This window comes from Pterocles gutturalis, unplaced genomic scaffold, assembly GCF_000699245.1.
Source record: "Pterocles gutturalis isolate BGI_N339 unplaced genomic scaffold, ASM69924v1 scaffold10249, whole genome shotgun sequence".
In the NCBI taxonomy this organism is placed as follows: domain Eukaryota; kingdom Metazoa; phylum Chordata; class Aves; order Pterocliformes; family Pteroclidae; genus Pterocles; species Pterocles gutturalis.
The window spans coordinates 403-13,958 of NW_010128219.1; the positions used below are offsets into that span (position 1 = coordinate 403).

At 36.5% G+C, this 13,556-nt stretch overlaps 1 protein-coding gene across 1 annotated transcript in view; it reads left to right on the forward strand.

Annotated features, from left to right (window-relative positions):
- Positions 1–236: 236 nt before the first annotated feature.
- Positions 237–13,556, forward strand: part of LOC104466185 (lipopolysaccharide-responsive and beige-like anchor protein) — a gene marked incomplete at its 5' end in the record, with an annotated part of 104,550 nt that continues 91,230 nt past the window's right edge. The window contains 7 exons of the mRNA XM_010079530.1: positions 237–299; positions 1,851–1,948; positions 4,288–4,380; positions 5,287–5,395; positions 5,936–6,017; positions 7,689–7,812; positions 8,065–8,257. Of these exons, the coding sequence (XP_010077832.1) occupies positions 237–299; positions 1,851–1,948; positions 4,288–4,380; positions 5,287–5,395; positions 5,936–6,017; positions 7,689–7,812; positions 8,065–8,257 (762 nt within the window). The remainder of the gene's footprint in view (positions 300–1,850; positions 1,949–4,287; positions 4,381–5,286; positions 5,396–5,935; positions 6,018–7,688; positions 7,813–8,064; positions 8,258–13,556) is intronic.

Genomic DNA, 13,556 nt, shown 5'->3' on the forward strand with positions numbered 1-13,556 from the left:
CTATTTTTCTGCCTGTATTGGAGTAGTCTTAATGCACTTTTATAACCTTCACTGGATATTTTTGGGGCAGGGAAAAAAAACTACCTTCCGTCCAGGAAGCTATTGTAGTACCAAGTGAAACCAAATTTATCTTGTGGGACTTGCTCTGTATATAACCATGGCTTGTAATAATGCTCTTTTGGGAACGATACTTTTGTACGTGAAAGGTGATAGTTAAAACCTGATTGTTTTTAAAGGACTGTGGAATAAAAGAAGATGAACTGCAGGCTATCCTCAATTATCTGCTCACGATACATGAGGTAATTTTTAATTTGGGGGTATATGGAGGGACAGAGGTACTACTTCTGCTGTTTATGACCACAAAATATTAGAATATTTTCAAATATTACCTTCTTTATGCCACAAGATGGCTCTGTAGAGGAAGTAGCAAATGTTATCCAACTCTGTAGTGTAGTGTGCTGAATTGCCAATATTCTTGCAGTGATTTAAGCACTATGTTCAATGTTAGATTGAAGTTCATTAAGCCAGTAAGTCAAGATGGTTTCTTGTGTTGTTCAGCAAACTGATTTACCAACCAGAAAAACAGATGGTGAGACTGACTTTAAAAAAAAAAAGACAAAACCTTGTTTTATGCTGCCTAAGTAATATTTTGTTTTGTGTTTCTCTCCTTTTTATTTTGCTTCTTAAATAAAGCAATAAAATTGAAGACATGCATTAAAAAATAAAGATGTATGTTAATGGCATCTAAGAGAAGCATATAAACTTAATTGGGAGAAAATGTTGGTTACCACTGATACATCTGCATCTTCATATTTTAGCACCAGGAAAAGGCACTTTATGCCAGATGCAACATCAAAGACAAGGGAAATGGGGACGTAAATCTAACTGATCTCATCTCTGTAAGGGTGCTTGAAATGGGTAAAATAAGGAATTAATTGAACTTCACTTCAAGCGCTATGGATTTTTTTATTTTTTTTTGTTTACACCTATAATTTCCTTTTGTTCTCTGTGCTGGTTACTACAACTTGATAGTAGCATGGTCAAGCAATTTAAGTTATTCTATTTTATAGGGAGGTGTAAAAAATAGAACTCTTGGTAACATTAAAGAATAAACCAAAATAGCAGAAGCTTTATATAGCCTTCAAATGAGGAGGTGGTATTTTAACTATCTTAGCATGGTTTGCATGTTGCAAAGTGGTCGTTTGTTTGTTTTAAATAAGCTTTCATTTTAATATTATGAAGACTGGGAAAAGAAGACAGTTGCTTTTTTCTGCTTCCTAGGTTATTTTTAGTCGTAATTAACTTGGAACAAATTAATAACCAGTAGTTTAGAGTGCTTTAGGCTCTTTACTGAGCAGCTTGAATTACCAGTTTTAAATATTGCATGTGGCAGGTGATGGCTTTTATGTTTTGTTTTCTTTTTTTTCTGGGGTGCACGTTTGTTGTTAGAGATTTTGCATTAAACACCACCCTGTGACCTAGAAAATGTGCAGCAGTTTATTTCTAGCTCCTGTGCAGTAAAAGAGGGGGAAATACACATGCAAACAGATGAGCATGTGTGTGGAAGGAAATGGCATAGTCCAGTAGTCCCTTCCCTGTCAAAGGCTTATGTCCCAGACACACATGTATCACTTTTCACTCTTAAAAAAAACAGGAGGGGTTTTTTGGTAATATTTTCTCCTGCACTAGCCTTTCAGATCTGTAGCTGTTTTGATCCTGGCCTAATTGTTTTGGTCCTTGGTTTGCTATTGCTCTCCAGATCGTTTTGAAATATTTTATAGTGGTTCTTTTAAGCAAAACAATGCTCTACATGCATTTTTAAATTCAAATTTGTAACTTTTATTCAACAGGATGACAATCTAATGGATGTCTTGCAGTTGCTTGTTGCTCTGATGTCAGAGCATCCCGGTTCTATGATCCCTGCTTTTGATCAGAGGAATGGATTACAGTAAGTTTGAATTTTGTAAGTGGGCAAAAGGAAATAGTATTTTGATCAAACTGTTGCTTGCTAGAATTCCCATGAAATCTGAAAGGTCCTCGTCAGTGCTTGTGTTGCAGTCTTAGACTCCTCATCTTGGGAGGTTCTAGTGTCCAGGTGTTCTTTTGACAAGAGGTGATGTTGGATTTAGTATCACTGAGTTCTTTTTTTGTTTTCAGTGCTTCCAAGCTGTCTGTCCTGCTTAAACAGGTAGTGATCAATTTGAGCTAGTCTATACATGGATGTTAAATCTTCATCTACTAGCACTTAGTCTTTAGCCTCCAATTCTTACATGTGTTATTGAGCTGAAAGTGTGCTGACAAAAATTGGTTCAGGTATCTTCTGATCTTTGTTAGCTTTCTTTTTTTTTTTTAATGCGTAAAGCATTATGGGACTTTTCCAGAAAAAAAACCCTTTTATTTGTTTAAATTTAGCACTTGATGTGGATTGCTCACAATCTTTTTTTCCAAACAACTGAAAAATATTGTTTAACACTATTGTGAGAGAAAAGCAGGGAAAGTAGCAAGTTCTACTAACAGTAAAAAGCACAAGAGAAGATCTGCTAGAAAGCGACTAAGTTATGACTGATTTTTCTGCTGTGGCTCTCAGAGGGTGGTCGCATTATTGAACTTTTCTAATTTAAAATGAACCTGGCTGGACATAGGGGGGAAAAAATTGAACAGGCAAACGAATGTAAGAACTATTCCTAGAAGGGTATGTGGGCTAGTAATTCTCTTGCTGTGTAAAGGCAGAGTCTCATTTCATACATTTTGTTGCACCTATTGGTTAACCCCTATTTGTACATATATTTCTTTTTTCAGTTGTCCTTCCTCAAGAGACAACATTCAGGCACATTCATAATTGTTTTCTCCCCTTCCAGTGATAGGCTGACTTTTTTTTTTTTTACCCATTTTCTTCAGCTCTGACTTCATTTGTATGGTAATGTATTATGCTATGGGAAACTAGTAAAAACTCTAAATAATAAAGTATTTGAATGTCATGTTGGGTCTCCATTGCAGTATGTTTGTTTTTATTTAACAACTGGCAGTAGATATTTTCTTTTTCTATTAACTAGTGTATGGGCAAGTTAGTGTGAATAGTGAGTCCACAGTGAGAAATCACTTGGTTTCCCTGTCTCATTTGTTAGATTCCTTGCTCCTGTATTGTCTCCAGTCGCTTGACTGGTTGTTTGCGTGCTTATTGATCCATCTACCTTTTGCAATTAAAACACCATGTTCTTGAAACTTAAACATTTTACAAAACATTATGAAAATTTGGAGTTTTTAATAATTAAAATTTTAGAAGTAACCAATCTAATGAAGAAATAAGAAATGTAAGGAAATCAGTTTTCCTGTGCAATTAGATGACCTTCATACTATCCTGTTAAGACAAGCAGGGAAATGGGTTGTATTGCTTGGATGAACACTCTGTGGTCAGCTTGCTCATTTGTTTGATTCTGCAGTTGCTGTGGCGGCAGCTTTCTCCAGCATAACTTTTGTTAGAGATAACTATTTTTTAATCGTTCTTGGGTTTTCATCTAAATTCTAGTATAGAACGAGATTTTATTTGTCTTAGTTTAGGTGTCCTGGGTAATACTTTTAGGTATGTAAAAGGAATATATGACTAGTCATGAGTGCTCAGTAATGTGTAGATAAAGCCTATAAACTTGAATAAGGAATTTGAACTCAGTACAACTGTTTGTTCTAAAATGCATTGGATATCTTTGGAAAGACTCCAGAACAATAGTTGGGTTCTTTGTTTCCCCCCACCCCTCCCTAATAAAGTGATACAAATTTCCTCAACAATTTACTTGGAAAATATTCACAGTAAAGACTGAGTAAGACACTGTGCCTTCTGTTCCAGTATAATTTCCTGGAGTGTTAGGAGATTAATATTTTCTTTTTTCAGAGGGAACTTAGTAGTCCATGTAGGTATAAGCCAAATCATATTTCATAAGTTCAGAGTCTCGTCCAATACCATGAACTATAGTCCAACTAAAATCAGATAATGACATGGTGATAAGTACTTCCTTCACTGTCTAAAAAGTTAACACGGAATGAAATTAGATGTGACTGATCACTACATTTAGATGTCGTATGTTTTTATGGGAGATTTACAAGGATCAACTGTTGCATTTGTTATTCTTTGCATTGGTAGAAGGCCAATATTAGAGTTTTTCACAGTAGAAGCAAACCTAATTTAATAAAAGATTAAGCTTTAATTAGTAAAAGCAGCTAATCCTGGTAGTCATTCCAAAAACTGCTTTGTATTTCAACTATTTTAGGAAGCCTTATGTTTTCTCCACTTAGGGTTGTCTACAAGCTTTTAGCATCAAAAAGTGAAGGCATCAGGGTGCAAGCTCTGAAAGTGATGGGATATTTCTTAAAGCATCTTGCTCCAAAGTAAGTACTGGTTTAGGTCTTGAAACATGCCTCTGGCCTCCGCCCCCCCAACCAGAATACAAAAAGATAAGTTGTGACACATCTGTGTCATATATTATTTTGTGTGTATGTACACACACATGTATGTAAAAAAGCTATATTGGAGGTTAATCCCATATATTATTTTGTGTGTATGTTATTTGGTGTGTATGTACACACACATCTATGTAAAAAAGCTATATTGGAGGTTAATCAGTAAATATGCTTGACTGAATAGGAATTACTGTTCTTCAAGTATCCTTCAATTTATTTGTCATTAATACATTTCTCATGTGGTGGCATTAGTTGTTATTGGCAACTAGTGTCTGGACATTATAATTTCCTTGCCAAGTTCAGTTAACACTTACTTGCAGTGTGGCTGTCTGCATTTTAAAGTGGTCTTTTCCCATAATTCCACTGAAATTGTTAGCAAGAATTAGACTGGTGAAATCAAACCCTGTGTTACTTGCCAAGAACTAGCTTTAAGATGTCTCAAGTTGACCATGATAGTTGGTAACTATTGAGATCGCTGTCCATGGTTAAAATGTATTTTTGAGTGAAATGAGGACAAAGATGTTCTTTCCTTAGTGTTTAACTAGAAATCCCGAAGGGTATGTTTCAGCTTTTTGGGCCCCTGGGTGAGCAGACCGAATTTATGGAAGAAAGTTAGCTGTCTTCTGTCTGTCTTCAGGGAATGACTTGTCCTTTCAGGATTTGAATCCTTGCCCTTTTTCTTAACAAAAAGTGAAAGACTTAAGGAACAAAAAAGAAAAAGATGTTTCCAGTGATTTTATATTTCTTGAGGCACACTTTTTAAACTCTTTTTTTTTTTTTTCCCTAAAGCAAGTTGAATACGTGAGTTTATTTTGTGCTTCTGTACTATTTTAGGAGAAAAGCTGAAGTCATGCTTGGACACGGATTGTTCTCTTTGTTGGCTGAAAGGCTGATGCTTCAGACAAGCTTAATCACCATGACCACATACAATGTCCTCTTTGAGGTAGTAATATACTGTAGTTAGGATCCAATCTTCCTAATTACTTGTAAGACATTGTTAGAAAATTGCTTACATATTTGTGCTGATATGTTCCAGATGACATTAAACCTTAGTGTGATGTAGCCAAGTGCTGCTTTTTTTTTTTCCAAAGCTCACTACTTGAGTTTTTTTTCGCCCTTAACTTGGTTGTGCCCATTATGAACAATTGCAGATAATGAGTAAGATGAATAGCTCGAGCAGACACTCATATGTATGTGGAATTTTATTATGGTGATGATCTTGCTTTATGATGATTGTGTGGGTTAGATTCAGGTTTCTCTTCCAGTATATTTAAAATAACAGTTGGGTACTTAAGAGAACACACAAAAAAGTAAAATTTTAGGAACAGAATGAAAGAAATTGTCAAGAAAGAGATCTAGTGGGTTTTTTGGATAATTTTTAGAACCACGGTGAAATGATGATGGTGCAATATGAAGGAGGTATCCAACCGTTTTTCATAAGCTCTCTTTATGGACGTTGATATGGTATCTTCTTTCTTGCTAGATTCTGACTGAACAGATTTGCACTCAAGTGATACATAAACAACATCCGGACCCAGATTCAACAGTGAAGATACAAAATCCTCGTAAGAATCATATACATTTTTAAGTGTTACCATAAGAAAAGTCTGCTCTAAAAACACATGAGAAAGCTTACTAATTACGTCCACCAGTCTTAATTCTGATCTCAGTTTTACATCGTCGTTCATACAGAAGGAAAGATCAAGTGCATTTGGTTGGAGTTATTTAGGAAGTATGTCTCTGAAGCTTTTTGAAAGATGTCTTATGTGTCTAAATGTGTATGTAGTTTGCAACTGACCCTTTTTGGCTGTGCAGTCATGTTATGAAATGGTTTTTCAAGACTTGCATGCACAGGAGACTTGGATTTCATACATGTTAAACTTCCAGCACAATTCTGATTGCATTATTTAGTGATGTCAGCCTAAATTACCTGGAATATGGAAACAGCCTTCATCTTAAATTACCTCTGGTACAGCAACGCTAGATGGAAAGTAGGAGAAGTGTATCTGCTCACTGTTTCAGTTAGCTTCCTTCGTGGAAAATATCTTGATATGAAACTTTAGATGTCTTTTGAACGAAGAGAAAATACTGATTACCTTTCCTGAATTGTATGCATTATTCATGTGCTCAGTATATAGTACAATGGACTTAGGATAGCTTTGGGAGTTCCTTTTTTCTGGAGAAATAATAGATTTTTCACTTTTGTAGCTGCTTTGTAATTAAATGTTGGTCATAGTTATGGGTTTGCATCAGGTGGAAAGTGGGAAAAGAGAAATGATAATAAAGCAGATAGAGATCTGGTTGCAGTATGCCATTTACCTTCTGGTAAATCTGTATGAAGCAAGAGATAGGAGGAGAATTCTGTTGCTTTCTCAAGATTTTTGAAGTTGGCAGTCACTGCTGGGATTAATACAGATTATTTGTAGTGTGAAGTATGAGTCTGGAATGATCTAGGTTTGGTAGGAGGAGTAGCTTCTAGAGTCCCTTTTTACAATCAGTGCCAATATTATCAAAGAAGGAATTTTCTCTTTTTAAAGAAATTGTACAAGGTGAAGAAACTATCACAGTGACTGTTCAAATTACACCCTGATTTATTTACAAAGTTAACTTCTTTTAAAGTGACAAGAACAGTGACTGCCCCACTGCTTCAAAAGTGGAGTGTGCCCACAATTTTGACTGTCTTCTAAAAGTATAGAAAACATTATACTCAGAGATTAAATTTTATATCAGGAAGGTTTTGTCCCCTTTCTCAAACTTTTTTTTCTTTAACAGAAATCGTTAAGAATAATCAGAAGTTGTTTGCATTGTTTGAAAATTCAGTATTATTAAGGGACACCAAAATCTATGCATTTTTCTCATATACTGACTTTATAACTCAGGTATTGTATTATGTGAACTTAGAAAAAGGTTTCAACAGATTCTGATAGCTTGTCATTTGTCATGCAGTAACATTTGTGTTGCTTAAACCTGATAATTCAAAAAAACCACAGAATAATTTAGCTTGGATTCTGTTTTCTTCAGCTACATTGACCTGCAAATTGCCATGACAGTGAGCAGGTTTGAGAAGTCTTGGAAGAAGGGATTTGTAGTAGTTAAACCTTCTGCTCAAATAGAGATGTGCTTTTTCTTGGTGTAAAACTTTATGTAGCGTCGCTTTTCTTGTACAAACAGTACTGGAAGATGTCCTGTTCTTAATGCTGCGCTTAGTACTAATATTTTGTTGAACCGTTCTACAGAGATTTTGAAGGTTATTGCAACCCTGCTACGTAATTCTCCACAGTGCCCAGAAACTCTGGAGGTTCGGCGAGCCTTTCTCTCGGATATGATTAAACTTTTTAATAACAGCAGAGAAAATAGGAGGTAAGATATCTTGCTATATGCACATGTATACAAAGTAAGTAACAAGGTCTTCTAGTAAATCAGACTCATTAAGCAGATACAGCTTCATTGCTGTTCAGCAAGTTCTGTACTCTAGTACACTCTTCAATATGTAAAATTAGGGAAGTTTGCACACAGCAGTTGTTCTAAACATATTGAATTCCTAACTTGGCTGATCTATATTGCTGAGATATGTTTTGAAATTTTATCAAATATCATGTGTGTGTTTTGCAGGAGTTTGTTGCAGTGCTCTGTCTGGCAGGAGTGGATGCTTTCCCTTTGCTGTTTTAATCCGAAGACTTCTGAGGAACAGAAGATAACCGAGATGGTGTATACCATATTTCGAATTTTGCTCTACCATGCAATCAAATATGAGTGGGGTGGCTGGCGTGTTTGGGTGGATACACTGTCGATCACACATTCAAAGGTGAGCATTTGACGTAGTTGGGAGATTTTGTTACACTGCATAGTTAGATTTAGAGCCTCAAAGTTCTGGATTGTACAGTCTTGAAGTGAAGGTCAGTAGTTGAATAAAAGCCCAGTGTTTCTATCTGTCACTGGGCATGACTTTCAAATACTTGACAATTAAATGTTAATTTTGTTGTTTGAACACTTACATCTTTTTTGTTACTCAAATTGCTAGGATTTTTAGTTTATACTGAAAATGGCATATGTTTTCGAAAACGTCATAATCAAATTTCGCGAACATTTCTGAGGAATTGCAGTGCTGGTTTTGGTTTTTGGGAATGGCATGAGCACAAGGTGGCGCACCATATCTATTCATAACCAAAAATCCCTTTCAGTAACATCAAAAGGCTGTGTAAACCAAACCAGTAAAAATAAAAGAAATCAAAGTTAAGACAGATGCTTCAGCTGTTAAGCTGTCATGGAATATGGGGTGAGAATGCAAATCCCTGCAGCATGAATAACACTATTAGCCTTCATTATTCTTCTGTCTGATTTTTTTTGTTGTTACAACCAGAATTATATCAGGAAAGTTATTAGTGGATCTTTGAACAAGGCATACTCGTACAAGAGATGACTGCTCTGCCTGTTTCTGAACAAAAGAGTGAGGCCAGTGTGGGCCTCAATTATTTTTTTTTATCAGAAATATTTACTTAAGATCAATTAATTCATAACTTATATATTTTCTAAATGTGTGCAACTTAACCGTGCAAAGAAGAGTGTATGAGAATCTTAAAGATCGTTTTATTATTCTGAGGGATTGTTAGCATTTCTGAGGTCCTTAGTTTTGTATGTGTGTTTTTTTTTTTTCTCAAAGTCAGTCTGCAGACATCAAGAATACTGTTGTGGGACTGTTTATTTATTGCATACGTAGCTCAACAGAGGATTATTGGGCTGTGGGGGGTCAAATGTAGAAATCTATGTAATAAAAGCGTGTGAAATAATACAGTTAAATTGTCACTTAGCTAACTGGGTTCTAGGTGCCAAGAATCTAGGGCCAAATTTTAACCCTTGCAGAGGTCATATTTGAGTTGTTGAAGTATCCTTAATCTTCTTTTGTCAGCTCTGTGGTCTTCAAAAAAATCTATTTCTTCTTTTTCCACCAAGATGCAGAGAGTGTGGGTGGAGCAGATTGTACAATGGCAAGCTGTAGGCAGAGTGAAGATCCCTCATGTGCTTTTGTAGAAATACAAGCATAATGTAAAGCATTTCTGGGATTGCTGGGAGTTGCTGGGGAACCCTCCCTGGGGAGGATGGAGAGGTAAAGGAAGACCACCTTTCTGCCTCTGTTATCCAGAGCTTTAGGGTACTGAATTTAAAAATTATCATGCACGTTATCTCATAAGCCATAGTTCTTAGACTCTTTTTATAAGTTGTGAAATAGTGTCAAGTAGGAAATCTTGACAGCTTCTGTGTCAAAATGGTTATATGGAGTTTTGGTCTTTATCTTCAGTGACTTAACGTGGCTAATCAGTTGTCTAGAGTTCATAGAGGAAAAATCAAGATGTTCTTGTGATGCCATGGCCAAATGTTAGGAAAAATACCCTGGTTTTAGAAAATACTAAAAAACCAAAGGTACAGGTAATGTTACTTTTGGTTTTATTTTTTTCTAAAGGCTGTGTGTTTTTGTGCAATACCATAGTGAATGAGAATATGATGTGCTTTGCTCTTGTGTTTCTCATTTTCAGTTCTTGGCATGCTGGCATAGTGAGGTAACCTTGGTTGTAAAAGTATCTTCCTGTATTCATTTTCCCAAGTCTGACTCTGTTGGCTTTCCGGTCAATGTGTAAGGAGTGTTTGTTCTTCCAGCCTGCTTCAGAGGAAGTTGAACAATGGCAAGGTTAGAAGTGTGTGAGTGCAGGCAGAGCTCGCAGCAGAGTGGTGGTGTAATTTGGAAGGAATTCTAAAGCAGTTCAGTTTGTTTGGACATGGGTGCTAATATTATCCAGTTCCAGAAGCCTAAATGAAAATGATTAAACAAAAGCACCCAGAAACTAACTTAATAATAGCGGTATGAACGAAAACACAATACTCAAGGATTATAAACTGGATTTTTTCACCTTTGTTACGTATTTGCCATTTGAACTTTTTAATGAATAATGTATGCAATTCATGCAACTAGCAACATAAAGCTAGATGATCTCTCATAGCTGTCTTTTAATTACATAAGCATAAACTAGGATAAATCACAAAAGCTCTTTGTGGCAAAACCTTACTGATCGCTTGAAAATGTCCTTGTTAACTGATATTAGTATCTAATGGTAATGAATTTTTAATCCCTCTAATTTTACTTATTTTGAATGTTCTTGTAACCTGTTATACTAACATTGAGATTGATACAGGTCCACCCATAACATAGTGTAGGCATAATTCAGTGGGCAAATTGTTCGATGCTAAGTGCATCTTGGATGTTTTTGTTTTCTAGCATGCTTTCAAAGCAATGTGGGAATTATGGGAACAAAAATATTTCCTTAACATTGCCAAGAGAATAACCAATTTGTGTTTTTATTATTTCATCTCTAATTGTATTGGGTTACTGCTTATTTTTCCTTTTTACAACCCCTTGCGCCATTCTGCCTCTAATTTATAACACCATTCTATGATAAAGAACTAGTATATAAAGGACTAGTGTTACAGAATTGGATAGGTTTTGCAGAGCTACACATCAAGATACATGCAGCTGCTATAAAAAGCCAAAGAAACTCAATTGCAATTTTATTGTCCAGTTTGATAGATTTCCTGCCACCTTTGTAGCAGGGAAGCTGTTTGTCACTGTAACCCTCTCCTCCAACAGCTGCACAACGTTTTATAAGCAGCAGCGGCTTTTCTAGCATAATTGCCCTACGTTGGTTTCCTTGCACTCAGAATTTAGAAGGTGTGTGTAACCTTTTTAAAGCCAAATTTCTTAGAATTACTCACGGTTCTTTGCTCATTTCCATGTTATATTTTTTAATGTTTTCCATATATTAACAGAGTGTATACAAATGCGTTTAATGTGGCTTCTAATTCAATAAAAATGTTAATGAAAAAATTAAATCACAGCTTGGTTTGTTCTAATCGGCCGGTGCTGAATTTATGAAAGCATCTAAGAACAACTGTTTTTTAAACATTGTAACCATGATAGCTGGGCCTTAGATTTTATCTGTCTAATCATGTTACTTTGGAAAAAGGACCAATGATTTTGTGGTTCATAATAGGAACCAAGTAGAGAATGGTGGACGACTTGCCTTTTTGACCTTTCAGCTTCCCCGAGTTTTAAAAGAATATAATGGTTTACACAGTGTAACACATTCCTAAATTATCTCAGTGTTTTAAACTACTGGGAAGAACCAACATTTGCTTCTTTCAGGCCCTTAAAAATATTTTACTACTTAAAAGTTGCTTTGTGTTGCCATGTGATTTGAGTAAATTCTGTTTATTTTTTTTAGTAGGTCAAGAAATTTTCATTAAGACTGAGAAATGTCAATACGTACTAGCTACGGTTTTATTGCTGCATAAGTGGAAAAAATTTGTTCACTGATCTAAATGGGAAGAAGTGTAATCTTAAAACATTAGTACTATGACTTTACCATACAATGTACTTCTTAAATAATTGTTACTTTTCAGTCTAAAGGAAGTACAGTTGTAATAAACATTGGTGAACATTAAGTAAATTTATATGTTCTCTGGTACCCCACTCATTTAATGCAGAAGAAAAAAAGGTGTCCAAAGAGTTTACCTGTGCTATGTTTGTGTGATTTTCATCACTGTGTCAGATGAGGAAAAAGTGGCAAAAATTAGGTGGTGGAGGAGTTAATCTGTTGTGGCAATTTAAAAACTAATTTGCAGAGAAGTGAGCATGGCTCAGTAGTTTTAGAAACTAACAGGCCATCGGGATCTCTTTGGTCCAAATCCCGTTTGCATTCATGAGTTATTGAGGACAGTTTTGTCTCCATTTTTTTCTTGCTATTTTGAAGAAGGTAGGTTCTCCTGCAGTGGGATGTGCAGCATTTTTAGCTCTAATTTGGAAGGTTTCAGATGTTCTTCAATCCGCTGAAAAGTGAGTCTGCATTGCCCTGGGGGAAGCAGAGGTAGCTAGCTGAGAGGGTTTTTGGTTTCCAGTTGAGAGATACCCACTGTATCAATGGAGCAAAGCTGGAGGAGATGCCAGTTAAGTAGCATACTTGAAATGCGTAAACTTGGGCCTCATTCTTATGGTATAAATAGTTATTTATATAGAATCATTGCTTATTCTAGACATAAATGATTCTCAGGGTGGTCACCTGGCTTACAGAGAGCAGAAAGAACTTGGAGACTAGAATGGGCAGCCTCCTTTGAGGTTGTGTAACCCCCAAGATGTGTGGTTAAGATGCAATCTGCCACCTTTTCCAAGTGTTTCCTTGCAGTAGGTGTGTGGGAAGGCTTTTCTTAAGGCCTCCAAAGAGAAGAAAGTAATTTCATTATTCAGCAGGCAGAATAGCTAGGAAGAGACATCTGAACCACTGGTGGGCTCTTATGCATGCAGCGTGTGTGGTTGGGGGGAGCTCCTCCATCTCGTTAGTCACTCAGTTTGAGCGAATGGAAAGTCATGGATAAAGCTGCAGGAGGCTAAAATTTGACTAACTGAAAGAAAAACATGAAATGGGGGGTGGGAATAGAGTGAGCAAGGTAGGCTGAGAATTTATGAGGCAAGAAAGAAGAGGGTATATGAAGCAGCACAGAAGCCCTAAAAGAAGAGTGTAATAGAGATGTGCTGCTGGTTGAGAAGTGCCAGAGGTCTCAAAGAGAAGAAAAGGGGAAGGAACTGATGCGTAAAGAGGCAGATAGCTATGAGATAGCCTTCCTAAGCAAAGGTGACCTCAAGAGGGAACGGCTTCTCGTTTGTGTAACTTAGTATAAAAATTATTGGAAGATGAGACCTGTGTCTTCAGCCTCAAGAATTGTTAGTGGCCTCCTTTGCAGAGTTTGAGGCAAACATCCTCTGTACCTGCATTCCGGTTGTGGCTGTGTTGTGGCTGCGGGGACTGAATTGTGCCTCTGGGCCACAAGTTGAGATGATGGATGTGGAGCCTCTGCTACAGGGCTGCTGAGAACGCGTGGAGACATGGGAAAAGGATGGCCAGAGTGAGAGGCGCACAAGACCTACAGCTGAGTATTTGTGACAATACGGAGTGGTAAACGCTGAATTTAGCTACAATATATTTTTGCTGATAACTAAATATTAAGTGTGCACAAGACATGGTAATGTTCCATGGAGAATTTGACAGTCTACTGAACTGCAG